At 38.1% G+C, this 22,086-nt stretch overlaps 1 protein-coding gene across 6 annotated transcripts in view; it reads left to right on the top strand.

Moving 5' to 3' along the window:
- CDC14B (cell division cycle 14B) overlaps window positions 1–18,844 on the top strand; it is a 58,089-nt gene extending 39,245 nt beyond the window's left edge. For 2 of the 6 annotated variants that reach the window (XM_060762055.2, XM_060762059.2), the window contains exons 7-15: window positions 772–834; window positions 1,203–1,290; window positions 2,464–2,694; window positions 3,331–3,469; window positions 6,191–6,344; window positions 7,452–7,543; window positions 14,929–15,045; window positions 18,425–18,481; window positions 18,728–18,844. In XM_060762055.2, coding sequence (XP_060618038.2) covers window positions 772–834; window positions 1,203–1,290; window positions 2,464–2,694; window positions 3,331–3,469; window positions 6,191–6,344; window positions 7,452–7,543; window positions 14,929–15,045; window positions 18,425–18,481; window positions 18,728–18,764 — 978 coding nt within the window. In that variant the 3' untranslated portion in view covers window positions 18,765–18,844. Of the gene's footprint in view, window positions 1–771; window positions 835–1,202; window positions 1,291–2,463; window positions 2,695–3,330; window positions 3,470–6,190; window positions 6,345–7,451; window positions 7,544–9,174; window positions 9,324–14,928; window positions 15,046–18,424; window positions 18,482–18,724 lie in introns of those variants that run through there. The other 4 variants (XM_060762054.2, XM_060762058.2, XM_060762056.2 and 1 more) reach the window with 3 other exon arrangements.
- Window positions 18,845–22,086: the final 3,242 nt, after the last annotated feature.

Genomic DNA, 22,086 nt, shown 5'->3' with positions numbered 1-22,086 from the left:
GAAATGTTCATCTTCCAGAATGACATGATCGTAAGCAAAGCCAAAGTGACATGGAAGTGGTTTAGAAAAAAGAGAGTGGATTTCAAAGCAAAGACCATTCCATCAGACCACCAATAACCTCTTGGTTGTTTCTTTTTGAATGCTCCCTTATTCCCATTAGTAATAAAAAATGTTTTAATTTCGGCTACCAAGTTGTTTGGACTTAGATATGTGAAGTTGTTTGGATCAAAGAATTGAATAAATTGAGCTGTTAATTTCTGACCTGTCAAGGTTTGGAAACCTTAGAATTAGTTGCAGGTGGAACAGACCTATAAAATATTTTGTTGAATGCTGACTCAGGGCCCTTCCAAACAGGCTGTATATCCCAGGATCTGATTGCAGGTTTTCTCTTTATCCCAGATTATCTGGAAGTGTGGACTCATATAATTCAGTTTAAAGTAGAAAACCTGGGATCAGATCCTGGAATATAGGACCTGTCTGGAAGAGCCTTCAGGTTCCTTTTACACAGTTTTATAAAATCCATATTATCTGCTCTGAACTGGATTATCTGGCAATGTAGACTCAGATAATCCAGTTCAAAGCAGATAATGTGGATGTAGAAGGGCCCTCAGTTGATTCAGTTAGTTCTACTCTCTTTAGGATTAATCAATAGTATTCAGCCATGGAGTTTTAGTTCAGACTGGGAAGGTAATATACTGATGGTAAATGAGACATGCCTAATTATACTACAAGACTTCTACAAGTTTAATTTCCCCTTTTATGGGTTCTTAGGCTTTGCAGTACGGCTTCCTTGATTTCAACACATTTGATATCGACGAATATGAACATTATGAGGTACGTACAATTCTATTTGATTGTTGTCATTTTTAATTACTACTGATACTGCCTTTGTATAAAATTGGCATGCATTACTTATAGCTCTTGATTTTTTCTGTTTTCAAGATAGTCTATATCTAAATATGTGGAGTCAAGGAAAGTAAGGTAAATAACAAAAAGATGTTTCAATACACTTAAAGGCTGTCGCATGACAGTGTGAGAGCATGTGGTTTTATAATCCCAGATGAAATTGAAATTACACATTCTTATACTGCAAATCGTACATCAGCATTCCTTGTCATCTTCACTTTGTTCACTGAAGCAAATGCAACAGATGTCAGGGTGTTTTAGGGGTGAACTGAACAATGGTTTTCTTTTCTTGACAGAAAGCAGAAAATGGAGACTTTAACTGGATAATACCCAAAAAATTCCTTGCCTTCAGTGGACCACATTCAAGAAGTCGAATTGAAAATGGTATGTTTATACCAAGCAGTACAAGCTTGGGAAAGGCAGCAAGCTGGGGCTGGATTCTCTTCCCAGTACAGCTCCTTGTTGGTTGGATGGTGTTGGAGACAAGATCAGGGTTCAGCTTAATTCCTCCTTCCCCTCTCTAATGTGTGTGATGAGGAAGAGTGAACCATTGTCAGCTGGTGCTTGCAAATCCCTGGTGATAACTTGATTAGCTTTTCTTCCCTTCATTGCATGGGGCAGAAGGAAGTGAGTAAAGTCATGAAGGGAATCCCCACGCTGTCAAAAAAATAATGGGAGATAATTTCAGTTTCTTTTCATTCTAACTTGGAAGTCTGGCTTGGGGAGAGAACTGACTGAAAACTTCCTTGGAATGTGTAGAAAATCTACATAATAGGTGGACAAATATCTGGCTTGTGATACTTTCCTTGGAAGTCTCATCCTTCATTATTTATTTATTTATTTATTTGCTACATTTATATACTGCCGCTCTCAGCCCGCAGGCGACTCAGGGTGGTTTACAGTCAATATCAAAACATAAGAATACAGTAAAAACAATTAAGACAGTATACAATAACGATAAAATCATAATATTTTTACTTTCAAAACACAGACACAAGGTTCACTATGCCACCTAGTGGCCATGAGAGGCAATTTCCCTGTATTTTGGGGGCTACGGGCTGTTTTAGAAGAGGTTTTTTTCAACCAAGAAGACAACTCCTGGCTTACATCCAGGTTGACAAAAAGGGTACTCATGGTCTTAAAACATCCTCGGGGCACAGGAATGTTTCCCATTCTCCCTAGAGAAGATGGAGAGAATCCTTTCATTAAAAAATGTAACCCAGTGGTACAGTGGGTTAAACCGCTGAGCTGCTGAAATTGCTGACCAAAAGGTCAGTGGTTTGAATCTGGGGAGCAGGGTGAGCTCCCACTGTTAGCCCCAACTTCTGCCAACCTAGCAGTTCAAAAACATGCAAATGTGAGTAGATCAATAAGTACTGCTCCGGCAAGAAGGTAATGGCCACATGACCTTGGAGGCGTCTATGGACAATGCTGGCTCTTTGGCTTAGAAACGGAGATGAGCACCACTCCCCAGAGTCGGACACGACTAGACTTAATGTCAAGGGGGAACCTTTACCTTTACCTAATATACATCTTTTTTTCTCCATTTCCTTCCAGGTTTTCCACATCATGCTCCTGAGGCTTATTTTCCCTACTTCAGAAGACATAATATTACCACTGTAATCCGCCTGAACAAGAAAGTCTATGATGCAAGAAGGTTTCGAGATGGAGGCTTTGAACACTATGATCTCTTCTTTGCTGATGGGAGTATACCAAGTGATACTATCGTCAGAACATTCCTAAATATTTGTGAAAATGCTGAAGGTGCTATAGCAGTTCACTGCAAAGGTATACAAATGATTAGTTCTGATTAGTGGTCTTTTATCATTTGTCCCTTCTATATGGCCTAATCAGATTTGGCCACTTCGGAAATATTTCAGATTGTATCTTTAAGAAGATTGATAAAACCTAAAATCTCTTTTAAAAAGCTGAAGTTACTGAGGAGGGGAAGGTGTGGCCGACCAAGCTCCTCTGGGGAGGTAATAGAGTCCCCTAACCTTTGACAGCTGCCTACCTCTGGTTTATGCAGAACTTCTAAATGTTCTACTTTGAGTTTGTGTTGTGGATTAAATCAGCATTTGGGTTTATTTGGGGTTTTTTGCAGTTCATGTTCTGCTACTGAGCTGCACGCCCTGCCCCAACTAGGTGACTTGAGATGCCAGGGGCTTCTTGTTCTGAAGAGCTTATCTTAACTTATCTATCCAAGTTATCTTAACAATCCAGTTTGTTCACATGGGGACAGGACATACTACAATTTTAGGACTTATCTTTTTTTAGGCTGCATCTCCAAGTTGGTTTTGGTGACTCAACTGAAGAGCAATTTCACTCCAGCAACATCTGGAAAGCCATGCACTTTCCACTCCTAGAAAGAGGGTCTTCCTGTAAGTAAGCACATACAACTTAATGTCTTTGTTTTCTATACAGCTGGACTTGGCAGAACGGGCACCCTGATTGCCTGCTATATGATGAAGCATTACAGAATGACAGCTGCCGAATGTATTGCTTGGATTAGGATTTGCAGACCTGGTTCTGTGATTGGAGCACAGCAGCACTTCTTGTTAGAGTAAGTAAAGACAAATGCTTAGATAACTTGACTCAGCAATGAAATGAGTAGCGATCTGTGTACTTAGGCCTTGGTTTCACACAAATTTCTAAAGACCATCCTTCTTTACTGGATATAGTAGGTTAAATAACTTGGAAACATTGAATTCTTACTAATCAGAAGCTGTGGTGCAAGCAACCTACAGTCAGCGGTATCTTATCAGAGCTGTTTATTTCTCTGATTCTTTCCACCCAATCATTAATGTTCACAGTCTGATATACGATAGAAAGAGGGCCTTTAGATGTCTAAAGAATACAACCAGAGAAATGAATGCAAGAAATGATATTCAAGTAGGGCCATATTTTAACAGTTAATATTAATGTGAATCTGTGATGGAGAAAAGTTTCTATTGGAATTCCACTCAACAAGGCAGCAAGCATGAAGAAACAGATGTGTGAGTAGACCTTGAACCATAATTGGGAGATAAAAGATGAAGGTACACCTCTTTCTCAGGCCTGCATCAGTGCAAACTCAAAGAAACTTTCAGTGCCACTCCATATCCAGTGCCTCTGAAGTTTGAATGTTTGTGGAGGGAAAGGGTCTCAAAAGTAATACCCTCTCCCACCCATCTGTAGGCCTTGAGCTGCTGAAGGACATTGGAATGATCTCAAAGATACTTGGGGTACTCACCAACCTGAAATATTGTAAATATTCCTGTAGATATTTACCAAATGTCATTGAATTGGCAAAATCATAGCCAACATTTAACCCTGTTCTGGTAATGACTCTATCGATTTGCCATCAAGGCAACATGTACACACACACCTTTTGCAGCACCTTCATGCCCCCTCCCTTCTACCTGACCTGCCTTCTGCTAGCTGGAAATCCATTCAGGCAAGTGTTTTTCTGGCTTGCTATGACTGGGCCAGCATGTTGATCACTCATGATGTAAGTGGAAAAAGCTAAACAAAATGCAAACCTTCCTCCTGAAATTTGCTTCATGCGATATCCATAACCTAATAGGACCTATTACTTTGAATTGTCTTTCCCCCCATAAGCCAGAATAAATTTTGGAAATGTTTTTTGGTTTCTTGGGTTAGAGACAAAGTTCGTGTTTTATTTAGCTGTTTTAATCACCAGCATGGAAAGACCAAGCATCTAATGAATTAAAATCAAGGTCTTCCACAAGGCTAGTTTATTATTGTGATGTTTAAACCAGTCAGAGTATGCTTTCCATTCTGCCTTGTTTCACTTAGAATCTAGTATAATCAGAAACCTTGAAAACATTTATAATTACAGGCAGTCCATGAGGTCTAAATATCCAACTTACAAACAACTCATAGTTAAGAATGGAGAGTGAGACAACAGAAAGTAAGAAAAATCTATCCGCAGGAAGGGAAATTAACTCCTAAAAGAGTTTTCCTGGGGAAAAGGTGTCTCCACTGAAGCTTTATCACCACACCTTGTTACCACAACAAGCCACATTTTTCAAAATCCAATGATCACAGAGACAGAAAGTGAGGTGAGATCTTCTGAACAGGAGCACAGAGAACCCCTGTTAACATGGATGTTAACCATTTCCTATGCTATCCAAAGCATTCATGCACACATATGTGTACACACACAGAGATGCCTTGACTTAAGAGTTTAATATATTCACGATGAGCTCTTAACTCAAATCACTTATCTCAAAGCAAATTTCTCATTGAATCTGTCATCCCCGCCCCCCCCCCCCAAAAAAACCTACACCATTTTTGTTATGTATTTTTAAATAAGAAAAATGTACTTTATAAATAACCAATAATATGTAAAATGTACTTTTAAGAAAACAAAAATTATCAGCCATCCAAATTAGATAGACAGAAACTGATGGGAGGTTATCTGTGCCTTTTTTAACCCACAATTAATGCCTCCCTCCATGCAGATTCTCTGCTTCTTCCTCATCCTGGACACTAAGTCACAGCTCGTACCTCAAAAAACTCACAATATGGGTGGCTTGTAAGTCAAGGCTTCACTGTATATATTTGACTGGAGTTTTTTTTTAAAAAACTACCTTTCTGACTTACATACAAATTCAACTAAAAAACAAATCTGTTCATAACTTGGGTGCTGGCTTTAGAGCCATAAAGAGCCCAAGGCTATCTGAAATTTCTCTTCAGCTTTTCAATAAAACTATCAAGATGGAAATTTAGCATTATTCTTAATAGTCATGAGTTGCACCAACTGTGCCATTCTGTTTGCAGGCAGACATTTGAACCACCAGAGCCCTTTGCTAATAGAAGTATACAGAGTAATTTTAATAATAATTTTCTATGCGGTCTCCTTTACAGTTTCAGAGGGAGTTTAATCTCGCCATGTAGACATAATGTAGGAGGGACAAAATCATCTCCTTTTCCACTAGCAAAGAGCTGCCCTATTGCAAGTGTGCAAACAGCCCACAGTTTGATGTAACGTGAGAGATATACTACATGACCTTTCAAGATGATTTTATACCATAGTCAAGTTCACGTAAGAGCATGTACAATATTTTAAAGCAGCCTCATTACGCTTGTAGGTTGGGTTATAAATTTAGGGCTAAATTAAAATATTAGTCTCTGTGAGAATTGTAGTAGTCTCAATTATGAGCATGCTGATTTACAAAAATTTCCATGTATTTAGTGGCTCTTCTTTAGTTGGAATAGATTTGCTTCCTAAACATTCATTAAATTGATAGATTTTTAACTCATGTTCTCTTCTCAATAGGAAACAGCCGGAACTTTGGTTGGAAGGGGATATTTACCGTGCAAAGTTGAGGAAGACCGACAGCATTACTGTTACAAAAATTCTTTCAGGAGTAGATGACATTAAAATTAATGATTCAAAAAGTCAGAATGCCAGCAGGAAAGAGTCTGAACCGGTAATCAACCGAAAGTTGTGCTGTTGCAAATATTAGAATGTTCTTATAAAATAGTGGGCATAATAAAGCAAAATTAATTAGATTCCTTTTGTATGTTTCTTTGTATTCTTATTATTGATATGTATAATGTTCAGAGTAGAGGAAAATAGACATCTAATAAGCAAGATAAAAGAGTCTTCTACAGGTGAGGTTAAATTGCTGAAAATCTTAATCTGATACTTGCACCAATTTCTAAATTGCTGAATAAAGAAAAGCACAAGCCAGGATGTTAACTGGGGCCCCTTACAGAGAGAAGTCAACCCTTCTGTTCAAGGAGCTCCACTGGCTACCGTTTATTTTCCGAGCCCAATTTAAGGTGCAGGTGCTTACCTACAAAGCCCTGAATGGTTTGGGACCATCCTACCTGCGTGACTGCATCTCCGTCTATGAACCCACACGTTCACTTCGGTCATCTGGAGAGGCCCTGCTCGTGATCCCGCCTGCGTCGCAAGCACGTTTGGTGGGGACACGAGACATGGCCTTTTCCGTGGTGCCCCCCCCCCGACTCTGGAACACCCTCCCCAAAGATCTTAGACAGACCCCTACATTGGCAGTCTTCAGAAAGAACTTGAAGACCTGGCTGTTCTGATGTGCCTTCCCAGATTAGGAAATCTCCAATACCAAGTCCTATAAGCACTTTATTAGAACTAAGATTGCTGCACATTGCACTCTGCACTTGTCCTATAAGCCTTATATACCTCCTGTCACATCAGCACTTTTAATCCTGTACCCATTACTCTGGCCCGGCCCAGTTTTATTGTGTTTAGTGTATTGTTTATTGCTTGTTGTTTATATTGCTTTAATTGTTTTAATTTGCCTTAGGTTTTGTATTGTTATATTGTGTGTTGAGGCCTTGGCCTTTGTAAGCCGCATCGAGTACTTCGGGAGATGCTAGTGGGGTACAAATAAAGTTTAATAATAATAATAATACTGAAAAGAGTTTCATAAAATCTGTTGATATTTTAATTTTTAAAAGTTCATTTGTTTACTCATAATATAGAATGCGTTGAAGTTTCAATAATGATATTTTACCGTAAATAATTGCAATGGCATTCCATTTGTTTACAGTACAGCGATGAAGAAGACACAGTTACACAGGGGGACAAGCTTCGTGCCCTGAAAAGTAGAAGGCAGTCAAAAATAAACTCAATTCCACTAACGTAAGTTAATTTTATTTTTTTTCTTTTGTAAATGTCAAAGCCTCTTTGCCACTTTTTTGAAGGTTGACTTAGGCATATTTTATGTAACTTAAAGTAGCACATGCTGTTTCACTGCTTCAAATTCTTTTTAAGTTTTTTCACTGTGTCTTTCACCTTAATACTTCAGTTTTTTCATTTTGTCTGTTTCCTTATCACCAGCAATTCCTCCTCTTTGCTACTGTTAGGTGCTGATTCCATACTTAATAGGCCCACTTAATACACCAACACCTAAACTCTCCTCCGTCACAACGTATTTTTAAAGAAGTGTTGTCTACATTAACAATCTCTTCTAGATTAGTTTTCCAATTTAAGACAATTTTGGCCAAAGTAGGTTGCTTATGCTAGGGTGGATTATATTCTTCGCAATTTTAGTTCTTCGCAATTCTAGTACAGTTAGGATGTAAAGGCACATCAGGTCAAATATAGCCATGCTTTCAAAATAAGCTTTTGAAAGTGTGTTGTCAAAGCCTTTCGTGGCAGCTGGAATCACGAAAAGTTAATGTTCCAGAAGCATTCTCTCATTTCGCTCACATCTATGGCAGGCATCCTCAGAGGTTGTGGGGTCTTTGGAAACTAGGCAAGTGAGGTTTATATATCTGTGGAATGTCCAGGGTGGGAGAAAGAACTCTTGTCTGTTTGAGGCAAGTGTGAATGTTGCAGTTGGCCACCTTGATTAGCATTGAATGGCCTTGCAGCTTCAAAGCCTAGCTGGTTGCTGCCTGGGGAAATTCTTTCTTGGGAGGTGCTAGCTGGCCTTGATCGTTTTGTGTATGGAATTCCCCTATTTTTTTTTAGTGTTGCTTAAAACATGGGGGGAATCAAAGAATTCCCCCAGGCAGGAGCAGCCAGTCTTTTAAGCTGCAAGGCCATTCAGTGCTAATCAAAGTAGCCAATTGCAGCATTCATACCTGTCTCAAACCGAGAAGAGTTCTTTCTCCCACCCTGGACATTCCACAGATATATAAACCCAATTTTCCTAGTTTCCAATAGACCCCTCAACCTTTGAGAATGTCTGTCATAGATGCAGGAGAAAGGTCAGGAGAGAATGCTTTTGGAACATGGCCATACAGCCCAAAAACCTCACAGCAACTTAAATTTTTGAAAATTAAAAAGCAACAGGTCCATCTGTTTTATGTTTTGTGTACAGATCCCTCTGTAGTGTGTGTTGTGTAAAATGTGTCTGTGTCTGTGTGCGCATGGGTATATATGTTAGATAAGATATACTAATAAAGTATATTTGTTGTTCCTCCTACAAAAAGCTATTAACAACACATTTTGTGGGAGTTTTAAAATGCAATTTCAAGAGTTCTAGGTTTGACTTTCCACTGAGACAACTTTTTGAGGTGGAAGATTATCAGCAGAATAATTGCCATAGTCTGGAGATATTTAAAGGAAAGAGAAAAGATTCCCTTAAAAGAAACCTTTGAAAAACAGCATAGCAGGAAGTATATTTCCTAATGAACACTGATCAACATTTTCCATTTTGAACTGCAACTGCTGGCTGAAATGTTATACCACTCATTTCTAAAATTCTTGATTTTTCCCGTTGACATCATGTTCATCTCTTCCTCCCCACCCTCCCTCCTTTTTAGATGTCTGCTAGCTATGCTGGTCTCTACCCTGAGTAGCATTGTCATCTGGTGGATTGTGTGTGGCTCCCTTCTTCCCAACCTGCTATTCTGTCTAGATGGTTTAAGAAAATAGGTCCAGCAGGACCTCCCTCCCTTGAGAGAGCCACTGTGTAAGTGTCACTGTTGCATTCTCTACAGTCGCTCACCTTCTCAGCTCTTCCACAAACACCTGCACCAAGCTTCCACTGGCTTTTCATTTGTTTTGTTTGCAAGACTTCATTTAACTTCTCTAGCTGGTTTCATAAGGCAAAAAGAGGCTATTATGATCAATGAATCCAAATTACCTTTGAATCTTCCTTTGACAACTGCCAAGCAATTATCGGAAAAGTGTATCCTTTTCTTTCTCTCTCCCCTCTTTTTTGCTTGGATATTTTGTTTGTGCCAAAGAAGTATGTGTATATGTCTGTGTGAGTGTTTCTTCCATGTTGGTATGAAAGGGATTTGGTCACCTTGATTGTCTTGATAAATTCTTCAATAATTTGGGATCTGATAAGCTAATTTATGTTATTTTGGTTTGATTCTCAATTGTAAGTAAGATGAATTGTGAATGGTGGGCACTGAGGGAGATCAAGTGTATAAGAATGCAAATATTCAAAACCGCTTACTTGTGACTAAGGGCTATTGGAATCTTAGGCATTCCTTCCAAATAGCATTTATAGGATTAGAGTGTTAGTGAAATCATCTATTTTTCATTTATTTCATTTATAGCTGCCTATCTCCCATCTTGGAGACCCTCAGTTGCTCTTAGGTAGAGTGAAACTTTGATATTACTCTGTTCTACATTTTTGTTGCTGCTGTCCTGAACAGATCTAAATGTGACCTCTGATTTATTATGTTAATGACAACTAGGGTAATATTTTGTCATTTAGATGGCATTAAGGAGGTTTGACTCCTTGTGATTCTTTTGCACAGTTCACATTTTCCTGTATTTCTCTTTTTAACTACATCTTGTGCTCTGCTGAACAACTTATGTCTTACTTTCACTCTATGCTCTGAATTCTTCTCACAGTTAATGGTGTTATATGTCTTATTGTTCACTTCAAAAAACTAGGCTAAGATAATTCCCTTAATAATGTTAAACTAATTGAAGGGAAACCTTAGTTTTAATCCATTGTTGTATTCTAGGTGATAATACTTGAAAGTAACATGTCCAGTATTTTTATTTTGAAAATAGTGTATTTTGCAGTCACCATATAGACAAGCCTCAGTTTGCTGAGAACATTTTTTTATTCTAAAGGAACTCAAGGTACCTTATTATTTATTTACTTACTTCATTTCTCGATCCCAAAGAGGACTCAAGGCAGCCTACAAATCCGGCAAAAATTCAATGCCGCACAGGTAAATAAAACAATAAAACACGTCTCATCAAAATATAAACAATCTAAACATATATGCAATTAAAACACATATCAACCATGCAAACAGATAGATTAATTAATGTGTGACAATGTATTACCACCCAATGAGATGATTTAATGGTGTCACACATATTACATTGGGAAGGAATGATTCTTTTGTAGAATTATATTATCTTCACATTTGATTCTGTAGTTACAGTCTTATAGCAGATACTACTTACCTGAAAAGCACCCATTTCAAAAGTGTAGTGAAAGAGAAGTGTTACAGCTGTAATTTAAACTTGGGGGTAGGCAGTTGTTGGATTACGACACCCATCATCCCTCATAATCAGCTGTGCTGCCTAGCAGTTATGGAACTTGCAACAGCAATGCACTTTTCTGGAGAAAAAAAATGGTTTTTAAAACTCTTTTTGTGCCGTCGCGCCTGGGTCTATAGAGAAAGAGGCATGGACGTGACTGCTTTCCCCAGGGGATTGCTTCTTGCCCTCCTTTAGGGAAACTGGAACTCCCAAGGACCAGAACACAACAAGTGACTCGAAATGGTGTTTATTGATTATAATTAGTTTTCTTTCTTAGGCACAAATGTAATGTTTCAACTGGGAAAACCACTTTATAAATTCTAAAGTCCAGGGTCCTAGGAGTAATAAGCTGAGAAGCTTTTCCTGTTCCCTCTCTCTCAATGGCTATGGATGCCGGAGCAAACCACAACCCCAGTTCAGTGGCTTAAATTGAAGGACAAGACCTTCCTATGGTGCCAAAGAACTGGAATGAAGGCGCCTGAGATCTTCACAATTCTATTCAGGGTGGTCTGAACATAAAGAATAAGACTCAGGGGTAATAAACCTAAGAACTGGTAGTAAAAAATGCCTTGACCAGGGGCTTTGGGCCAAGCTTTTGGACACGTCCATCCAATGAGTCTTTTTTCTGAGGTAAAAAAGGTGAAGGAGAAACCTTCCCTTTCTCCCTTGGAAGGGGCGGAGCCTAAACAACTGAACTGGGGAAACAAACCAATTGGTGCACAACAACAATAAATTGACAGCTATAATAACCAATGAAATTTAACTATACATATACAAGGTAGACAGGAATAAATCCTGCAACTAACAGTTTTAATCCTGCAATGAACAGTTCTAAGTATATGTGGCGCCACACGCGCCGTCACACTTTTGGTACTTAGTGCTGTAAATATATTTTTTAATATTTTAAATAAATATTTTCCTGATGTGTTCTTTTAAATAGTAGACTTTCTCTAACTCTAAAGTCACTAACAAACATGGTTGGCATCCCATATCGCAGCTATACATTCATAACTAAACCTACACATTTCTAACTGCTTCATTTTCACTATTCTTACAAGAGAGCCACGGTGGTGCAATGGGTTAAACCCTTGTGTCAACTGAACAGCTGACCTGAAGGTTGGCAGTTTGAATTGGTGAGCTCCCATCTGTCAGCTCCAGCTTCCCATGCAGGGACATGAGAGAAACCTCCCACAGGATAGGTTGGTAACACATCTGGGCATCCCCTGGGCAACGTCTCTGCAGAGAGCCAATTCTCTCACACCAAAAATGATTCCTACAGAGTCACAATACTATTGCAGCAGTCCAACGTGTTCTCTTGAACCTACTTTGCTAGGTCTCAGCTTCATCAGCGGAACAATATATGTTCTGCTGGCAATTGGGGTACATCATATTTCTATCTTCCTCCTACCAACAAGTGAGATTGTGACAATTGGAAGCAGGACTGCTGTCACAATTCCTCATCACACTCATTGGTGGGAACAGTAGGGGAAATCTGATACCTGGTAAAAAGGGTTTTTAAGGAGCATTGGGTCAGGGATTCTTCAGTCATGCAAATGTGATTTAGTAGACCTAGAATTTGGGGCATGTTTAACCCCCCGGTTCACTTTAATTCCAGAGACGCCTTTTTAAAACAAGAAAGTGATTGGAAGCCACTATTGTTAAAATAAAGCCTCTTGCAAGCCTAAAATAATCAAAAGGGATAAAATATGATAAAAATGCTCTCCACCCCCCACCCCCAAAAATGATATTAGGAACATTTTAAAATAGAAATAATGTTGATTCATTTTTAACAAGGGAGTTGAGGTGTGGGGTGTGATTCTCCAAGTTCTCTGGGGGATCAATGCCTCCCATATTTGCTCATCCTGATTTAATTGCTTGCAGGAACAAGCTGAGACAGTAAATGTCTTATTATTTTTCCAGAGGTGTTTCTCTGGAACAGAAACATACTTCCTGTCAACTTAATTGCTGACAGGAACAAGCCAAGGCAGCCCTCAACATTCAAACTATCTCACTATGTCAGAGCCATGTGGCACCAGCAGAAATGGACTTGTTGTGTGAAGAGCAGCAAATCTTGATATTTATTTTATGTCTCCCCATTCTTGCAGCTGACAACACCAATTAAAGCAAAGTACATTTTAAAAACAAATCATTGTAATGAAAAGCATTTTAAAATTTGAAATAAATACACCTGTTTCAATTTAAACACATTCACAATGTAACAATGAAACTTGCCCTAATAAAAAGACCTAACAACTGGCTAATAGCCCAATGCTTGACTGAACAAGAAAGTCTTCCATCTGCCAGCAAAAGGAGACAGAGAAGGGGCATCCTAGCTATCTGTGGGAAGGTCCTCCATAGCATGAGAAAAGTTGTTGGGTGATTGGGTTTATTAACAAAAGACGCTCTTCATAAATGTACAGCAGAGTAACTTAGCAGCAGCGTGACCCAGCACCAGTAGCCAAAAGTGACAAAAAGAACAAAAACACACAGACCTATGTTACCTCTTCCATAGGAGGATTTTCTTTGTAGTAAAATGATATAGTTGCACTACTTACAATAACAACACTTCCACAACACAAATAAAGTCCTTTATACTTCCTTCTTTGCTTCCATACTGGGCTTCTTCTCTATGCAGATAATCAGCTTTGGTCTCACAGAGGCTCCTCTCACAACAAACTTATACTGAAGATTCACACAGTAGCTTTACACAAAGCTTTACACACGAGGCCATTTACCTGTGGCTTCTTTCACTTCTCACACCAGGCCTTCCACACTCGGCCTTCTCATGGACTAAGGTCTATCTCACAATCAGGCCTACTAACAATGAGGTCTATTCTCCCACTGAGCTGATCTCTCACACAGAGAGTCTTTCCTCACACTGAGAACTCTCTCAGACATAGCTTTGGTGAATCATTGCATCCACTTGACCCTTTCAGTGCTTGGCTCACATTTTTGTAATTAAAATGCCTTGTTAATTTTTAATATTTTTGACAGAAGTCACTAAGAAGCCCCTCTTATGTGTTCTGAACAAGAGAAAATCCACCCTATGGATGTTGAAATTTAAGATGACTCTTATAAAGTGAAAAGTCTAGACTCGGTCCTTATAGGTCACAACCTATACTTTGAATTGTGCCTAGAAACAGACCGTGGAGTTATACATATGTTCCCTGCTGCCCACTCTGATCAGCAATCTCACTGCAGAATTTTAAAGTTTCTGAACCCTTTCAAAACATGTTATAATCAAGGCATTTGTTGCTGTAACTAGATCTGACTTCTCCAGAACCAAGCATAGCTGGTACTGTAATTTTAACCATGTAAATGTTCAGTTGGGTATGGCACTCATGTGTGTAAAGGTGCATTACTCTCTTTTGCACCTATACCTAGGGAGTAGAATTGATTTACTAGATCGATTTTTCATGTGATGTCATATCTGAAAAGTTTCTTCTATTACTGAACCAGTTTTCATGGTTGAGGAACTTGGGGTAGCATTTATTGTAAGTTCTCGATCTCCATAAAGCTGCTTGCAATACTCTTAGAAGAAAACCAGATCTAACTCTTTGTTTTTCAGAAGTAAAAAACCTAAGCTAAAGCAAATGATGATGATGATGATGATGATGATGATGATGATGATGATGGACAAAGCAATGGTTCAAAACTTTACAGTTGGTTCTTGGTATCTGTTGTGGTTTGTTTCCAGGACCTCTCATAGATACCAAAATCCATGGATACTTAAGTTCAGTTATATAACATGGCATACTAAAATTGTGTATCTTATATAAAACAACAAGGTTGCTTTTGAGATTTTTTAAAAAATACTTCCAAGCCATAGATTATTGAACCCATGCATACAAAATTCATATATATGGAGGAATGGTTGTATATGTCTCAGCAAAAAATTGAAATACTATGTAAATTCACTGAGGAGAGATAATAAATATCTGTCAAGAAATTCTCCTGTTTTAGTCATCTGGAAAAACATAATGCCATATCATTCTTATCATTGCATATTATATATTTTTCTGCCTATTTTATATGGTTTCTCTTTTCTGCTCTTTCAGAATAATTCTGCAATCCAGTGTTCATAAAAGTAAAAAGACTGAACCTGGCATTTCTGCCAATGCAACCATTCCTAAAAGAACTACTAGGTCTAGTGCCAGAAAAAGCAGTTTCAAAAGGTGAGAATTACTAGACATTAACCTGAATTGAAGATACTATCAGTTGAAAAAGTCTGAACATTTAAAAACCCTAAAGTTTGTACTTCTACCATACAAAGGCTGTTTTAAAACAAATTCTGCTAAATGATAGTTTAGGCCAATGTTGGTAATTATTTGACCACCTCCACCTCCTGTAACATCATTATAAGATCTAGAGCACTTATTTCTTGGTTTACTTCCAGATTTCTTGTTTCTCCTCAATTAAAGAAAATCATGGGGAAGAAGCATTTTTAGCCCAAAAGCTGTATTCTTTTGGAGATAACCACCTAAAAGCTGCTTGCCAGCAATATTAAGATCTAATCGAAAGTGGGCACAACTACCATGTCTTAATACAATCTTTTTTTTCATTTATTAAGACACTGTTATTTTTATCAATTGGCTTTACTGTGTCTTATTTTATTTTTAAACACTTTGAAATGTTTTAAATGAAAAATGCATTTAAAGTGTTCAGTAATAAATTAGAAACAAATATCTGTGGTCATACTTTGCCCCATCTCCATGATTAGAGCAGAAGAAATGGAAAGTGATTTTTTGTGATGGAGGCCACATGGGAATGCTCAATTATTTCAACTGCGTAACTCAACAAGTCTATTAAACTATAATTTAAAGCAGGGATGAACAACTTTTTGCCAGTCTTCCTCCACTAAAGGTCGCACAATCACCACCACCTCGATTTGATAGCAATTGGGAAAAAGGCCCATCTCAAATCCCAAGGAAATTAAATCTATTTTTATTACTTAAGATGAAGTGCAGTATGTGATTATTTCATAATTCATGGTCCACATTGTCAGGACTTACACAATTGTTTTCTTCAATGCATGAAACAGATTTTTCAGATGTGTGGATTTTACATATTATTTTTTCTGGACAGCTTTACTGTTATAATAGTTACATCATATGTGGAGTTGTATTGTCGAAGGCTTTCATGGCTGGAATCACTGGATTGTTGTAGGTTTTTGGGGCTATATGGCCATGTTCTAGAAGCATTCTCTCCTGACGTTTCGCCTGCATCTATGGCAAGCATCCTCAGAGGTTGTGACCTCACAATCTCTGAATATGCTTGCCATAGATGCAGGCAAAACATCAGGAGAGAATGCTTCTAGAACATGGCCATATAGCCTCAAAAACCTACAACAACCCATATTTGGAGTCTGTGCTCTTCATATATTTTTAGTATTTTCTGTTGCCATCCGACGGATATCCATCATTGCAGACACTTTGAATTTCCATCTTCTTTACTGACATTTGATTCAGACATTCCCCTTATTAAATCAAAAGGTACTCAGGTGTGTGCTTTCCTCTGTTCTTGGTGCTCTGTAATGGATTTTGGATTCTGCCTGTTTCCAATGGAAAAACTCTGGCTTAACTAGCCCAAGAACATGTCAGTAGGACATTACCAAGGAGAGTGGCAACTTGAGGAGAAAGCACGTTGATGCAAAACTGAATTCTGTCTTGACTTATTGAGCCAAACTACAATCCACATACTCCTTCCTACATGTATAGGTCTCCAGTAGCTGATTGCTGGAATCCTGTTGGGCAGTTATGAACATGTAACCTAAAGTTACACAGTCATTACTTTTTCATATTCATCATTCCTATGTAGACCCTAGTTTAGGGGCTATGAAAATCATCCAGTCGCCACTTACAAGGACGCAACTACTGTCACCAGTGGGATCTGTCTCGCTGTAGATCAGGAAACTACTGTTTGACAGCCCTACTCTCCCTTGCACGAGTGATATCCAGTACTAGGGAAATTGTGGCAGAGCCCTGCTTCTGCCTCTTGTACCAGAAAGTGCTCACAGCAGTGAATGTGATCATTTGCTATCATTTCTTGATATGTGGGAGGTGAGAGGAGATTCATTGCTCTGCCTCCCGTATATAAATCCTTAGCAGGATTCTGGCCATAGTTGGCCAGGATATCTGAGACGAGCAAATGTAGCTCCAAGCCATGATTTGAAGTGCCTGATTCAGACATCTGTGGCTTGGGAAGTTCTTGGAACTGAGATTACATGTCTGATCACTCAGGTAATAATCTAGGCCCTTTCTGTTTCATCGAATTACTGTTTATGCTATCCTACTTTGACATTTTAAATTAGAGAACAAGAGTCTTATTGGTAGTCACCCTTCCTGTGTATTAGGGGCAAAATAATCAATTCTAGTATGTGAAGTGTTTTCTGTGTCATGATCCTCTGCATCTTAAATGAAGGTGGGTTTGGCAAGGTGTGCCTAAACAGTACACACATAGTTTTTGTAATGTTTGTTTTTTCATTGTGTTGCAACCCGCCTCGAGCTGCAGGTAGAGGTGGGAAAGAAATACAATTATTATTATCATCATAATCATCTTACATATGTTCAAAGGCAGCAAAGTAGAGATGGACATTGGTTTCTTTAAAAACAGGTTGGTTATGGTCATAAAGCAGTTTCATGTACCTTTGTTTCAGTACCATGACATATGACTGGACAGCAAATATCCTTTGGAAAAACAAATGTGCATTTTTTTCAAAGGAGAGCCCAACTTTGTATGTAATCTGTATGTAATCTGCCGGGTGCACAGGGTCCTAATATTGATCAGTAGTTAGAAGTGCTGCACATTGTATGACAATAGAATGCCTGGACAAACAAATACTCAAAAGGGAGAGGAGGGAGTGTAATTTATTAGACTATATGTTGTTTGTTTAAAGTTTAAGTGGTAAATTCTTTGCACAAGTGCCTTAATGTGTTGGGAGGTTTGTGGGAAAGTCCTGCATTCCACCAGACACTTGTGCATGGATACTCTGTCCACTTCAGTGGCAACGTGCTTTATACATGTGGCTACTATCTGGAGACATTTATGTGTAAGGTTTAGTTTTCCATGCTATGTAGATGCATCTAATGTACATTATCCAGTTTTAAAACTGGGCTCTTAAGGTCATGGAATACTATTTTCAAGAGTGCTCAAGTAACTCCCTCCCCTCTTTCTCTCGAAATTGGCTGGAAACCCATACTGCAAATGCAAGAGCCCTTCCTTGTTGCTTCAGTTAGCAGTTTAGGGAACGAGATATTGCCTTGGCACAATGAGTGGAAAGAGGATGGATTTTAAGAGACTTGACGCATAGGAGCAAACACACAGTAAGTGCTATGTTGCCAATTGAATAGAGTTTATCACTTTTTAGGAGTATTTTTGTGTGCTTTTTATTTGTGAAAAACTAAAAAAGGAAGACCTTTCTTTATTTCCTAAAAGTTCCAATCTGCTTTTAATATTCTCAGTTGTATTTAATGCTTATTGGAAACCGTGTAAAGCAGCAGAATTAACTCCTTAATCTTGCAACAACTTCTCTTTATTTTTCTGCTCTTCCCACAGTCTGATGCCTCGGAGAGAAAGGAGGAAAAGGGATGCTTTACAACAAATACGCTTATGGTACTTTAACCCCACTTGCTTGCTGTTTATAAACCTATGCTTCCTTGTCTTCTAATATTTGTAATCTGAGTGGCCAACCTGTACCTTCGTTGCTATTCAAATTGTATTGTTATCTGAAATGTAATCCCTGGTGCTCTCCTCTCCTTCTGGCCAACATTTTGGTTTTACTTGCTTGCTTTAAATGGCAATGACACTCTTTGATGTCCACATTTGACATTCCTGAAACTTTTTTTTCCATTTCAGCAGTGCTCCTAATCCAAGAACTAGAACTGTTCTGCGTTGAACAATCGAAATGGAAGAAGACGTAGAGGAACAAAAGGACATTGCTGTCAATTAAAAAAAATCAAACCGACAATTTTTTTTTTTTAAAAAAAGTGGTCTATTTTAACTTTTAGCAGGAATTCTCAAAAGTTTAGAGACGTTTGTGCAAAGACCCAAAGTTATTGTGACCATATTCTGGAAGCATTTGCAGATGTAAATGTGATGATGGCCTGTAAATTTTAGCCTGGAGTCTAAATAACTCATTTCTTACTAAGAGAGCTTTCTTTTTGTCTGATGCTAATGTGCAAAATGTGATGGCAATCAACTCTCTCTGCCCTCCGCTATATTTACGTGAACTTGAGTTGAACAGGTTTGCTATTCAATCATTTATGGCTTTCCATCGCAGCATAGGTTCTCATAAAATGGAGGGGGGAAATTGGGAAGATATGTCTCATTCTTGTTCATTGCATCATAATTCCTTAAATCATATGTCCTAATTTTTAAAGATATTTTTATCATCTGCAACTGACTTCTAAATCCACCAAAGAGTGCTTTACCTCCACCATTTTATTTTCTTGTTTTTGCCAATTGTTTAAAGCAGTTTCTCAAACATTACATGTTGGCAACACACTTTTTAGATGCGCATCATTTCATGATACAGTGACTCATTTTACTAGCAAACTGGAGCCCCAACGGTATGGACACATACATAAATTCTAACAAAATGTATGGGGACACAATATATCTCATGAAAATCTTTCATTTATATTTGTAAAAATATATGATGCATTGCTTATTTCACCTAGACTCAGAGGTTTCTCGTCAAGTTAGTGTGACACATCTACACACACTGCAGCTAACACTAATGTGTTGCACACAGAGTTTGGAAAGCTCTGGTCTAAATGTTACTTTTAATTTTCAATTAACAAAAACCCTTCTCCGTGTGCTGTATTTTAATGTCACATTTATGAGATTTTCTCCTGTGCGGGTACTAGTGTGTGGGTGGAGAAATGGCTGCAAACCTTCAGCAATTGTAGATAATTGGATAAAATGCTGTAAAAGTAAGCCTTTTTAATGAATGTGTTCTGTGTGCATGTGTACAAGCACATACACATATCTATAGAGTGCCTCATAAAAGGAATGTAAAGACAGTGAGCAACGCTCCTCTAAAACCTTTTTATGACTTGATAGATGAAACATACATTGGTCAGGTCTGTTGTCAATAATCACCTCAGAGAAGGTGATACCAAAAAAAAAAAAAAAACCCTTTGCCCTCCTTACAGAAACCAGGAATTAGACCTGAACTGGGGTTCCTATTGAACTATGGCTTGGCATTGCTGTAGTAGCCATTTTTTTCATTCCTGATGTCTCAAAAAGCTATATAGTTCCAGAACACCCCCCCTCCCGAAATAGTATTATCAGATGTTTTTAAAATAGCTGATTTCCTATTTATTGAAAGTAATTCACATTTTTAATTAAACACTGCAAGTCACTGGACTGTGCTACAAAACACATTCCTCCTCTCCACTTTGCTGCGACTTCAAAAACCGTAACAGTGTGAAGCAGAAGATTTGAACTATGTTATTGTCCCCTTGTAAGATCATGCTGCCATAATTAAAACTGTGCCACAAAAGGGTTGAAGATGAATTACAATCCCAAAGAAGTTACATCTTCATTAGGGATTAGGAATTTGTTAACTGTTATGTCTGATGCTTAAAGGCATCTGTTAAAAGGATGACAATCCAATCGCTTTCCAACGAAGCTTGCGTGGAATTCGTTATCCTTATTTACTCTTCGGGAAAATGTTGATGAACTTCTAAGAATTGCAGATTTAGTATTTTTTTGTTGTTCATCTGTTCCATTCCTTGTTTTCATGCTGAAGTACATATACACTGAAGATACAATTTATTCAGCGAATAATAGTATTTTCAGCATCAAACATGTGAACTATGGGTATTACATAGGCATCTGTGTATATTGAGAAATGGCAACTGGACTTATTTTTAGATAAGACCATTTTGTTGGACACCATTTGAACATAATATATATCCTGAAATGCTGCTCTTAGGATCAGTGTATTCCCACCCCATACTGCCCTTTTGGATTTTAACTCATTGTCCCCACATTATTGTTGAACAGCCAAAGGTGCTGTCAACACAAAAGAATATAATCTAAACTTCAAATTACTTTCATAAATCAACTCTGACTGCTTATTTCCAGAGTTCACAAATAATTATGGACACTGAATGACGCACCAGCATGCTTGGGTTTTAAAAAAATGGATATCAATTTAAATTCCAGTTGTAGGTTATGCTTTCAGCTACTCAGGTTCGTTTCCTACTCAATGATATTCTAACAAAAAGAAATCAGTTCTTAGTCATTTTTAGTTTTGTTAAAAGTAGGGAAACTATGAAATAAACAAGTTTATATGTCAATGATGCTAAATTTTCAGTCTGTTGTAAAAAACTGGTTTAGACACAAGTTCCTGTATTTTGATATTTGCTTTAGTGTAACACAAATTGAATTAGGTAAATTAACACTAGTCCCAGAACCCAAAATCTTCGAACAGTTATTACCATATCCTTTTATACTACTATCTTTTTAAAAAAAGTTCCATCTCAAGAATCTAGCTATGCATTAGCTGTGTTCAGCCACCACTAAAATTAGGAGGCCAGGTGAACTGAATTTCACTGGCACATTTTATGGGATGGTTATGGCTTTTGTTTAGAGCTCGAGTATACTCACGAAAGCCATAGGAAAAACCAGTAGTTACCTTTAAAGTAGTCAATTTAACTAAAAGATGATCCCCCTTTTCATATTTACTTAAGGATTTCCCTTGAAGATCATAAAAAGGTAGTTCCTCCATAACGATTAAGTGGAAATGCTATTTTGCTGCTTTGTAAAATTGGATCTGAAGAGCAATCTGACTTGCATGTTTTGAAAATATATTGTGAGCCTTCAAGTCATTTCTGACCTACAAGAACCCTAAGGCAAACTTATCACAGGGTTTCTTGGCAAGTTTTGCCATTGCTTTCCTCTGAGGGGAAGAGAGTGACTTGCCCAAGGTCACCTGGGGGTTTCGTAGCCGAGTGGGGATTCAAATCCTGATCTCTAGAATTGGTATTCATTGTTCAAACCACTACACTGTGCTGGCTCTATGATCTGGCACTTTCATCAAACCTAACTAAGTTCATGCAGCAAGCACCATACATGTCCACACTGAGGATTTTAAGTTTCTGGTGGGATTTCCCCATGCAGTTCAAGGGACTTTTGAAATTTATGGACCAATATTTAGTGTCTCCTGGAACACATGTAAGCTTAACTATTAAACTCAAAAATGTTGC

Source organism: Anolis sagrei, chromosome 2 (assembly GCF_037176765.1).
Source record: "Anolis sagrei isolate rAnoSag1 chromosome 2, rAnoSag1.mat, whole genome shotgun sequence".
Classification (NCBI taxonomy): Eukaryota; Metazoa; Chordata; class Lepidosauria; order Squamata; family Dactyloidae; genus Anolis; species Anolis sagrei.
This window is presented reverse-complemented; position numbering and strand designations above follow the sequence as displayed.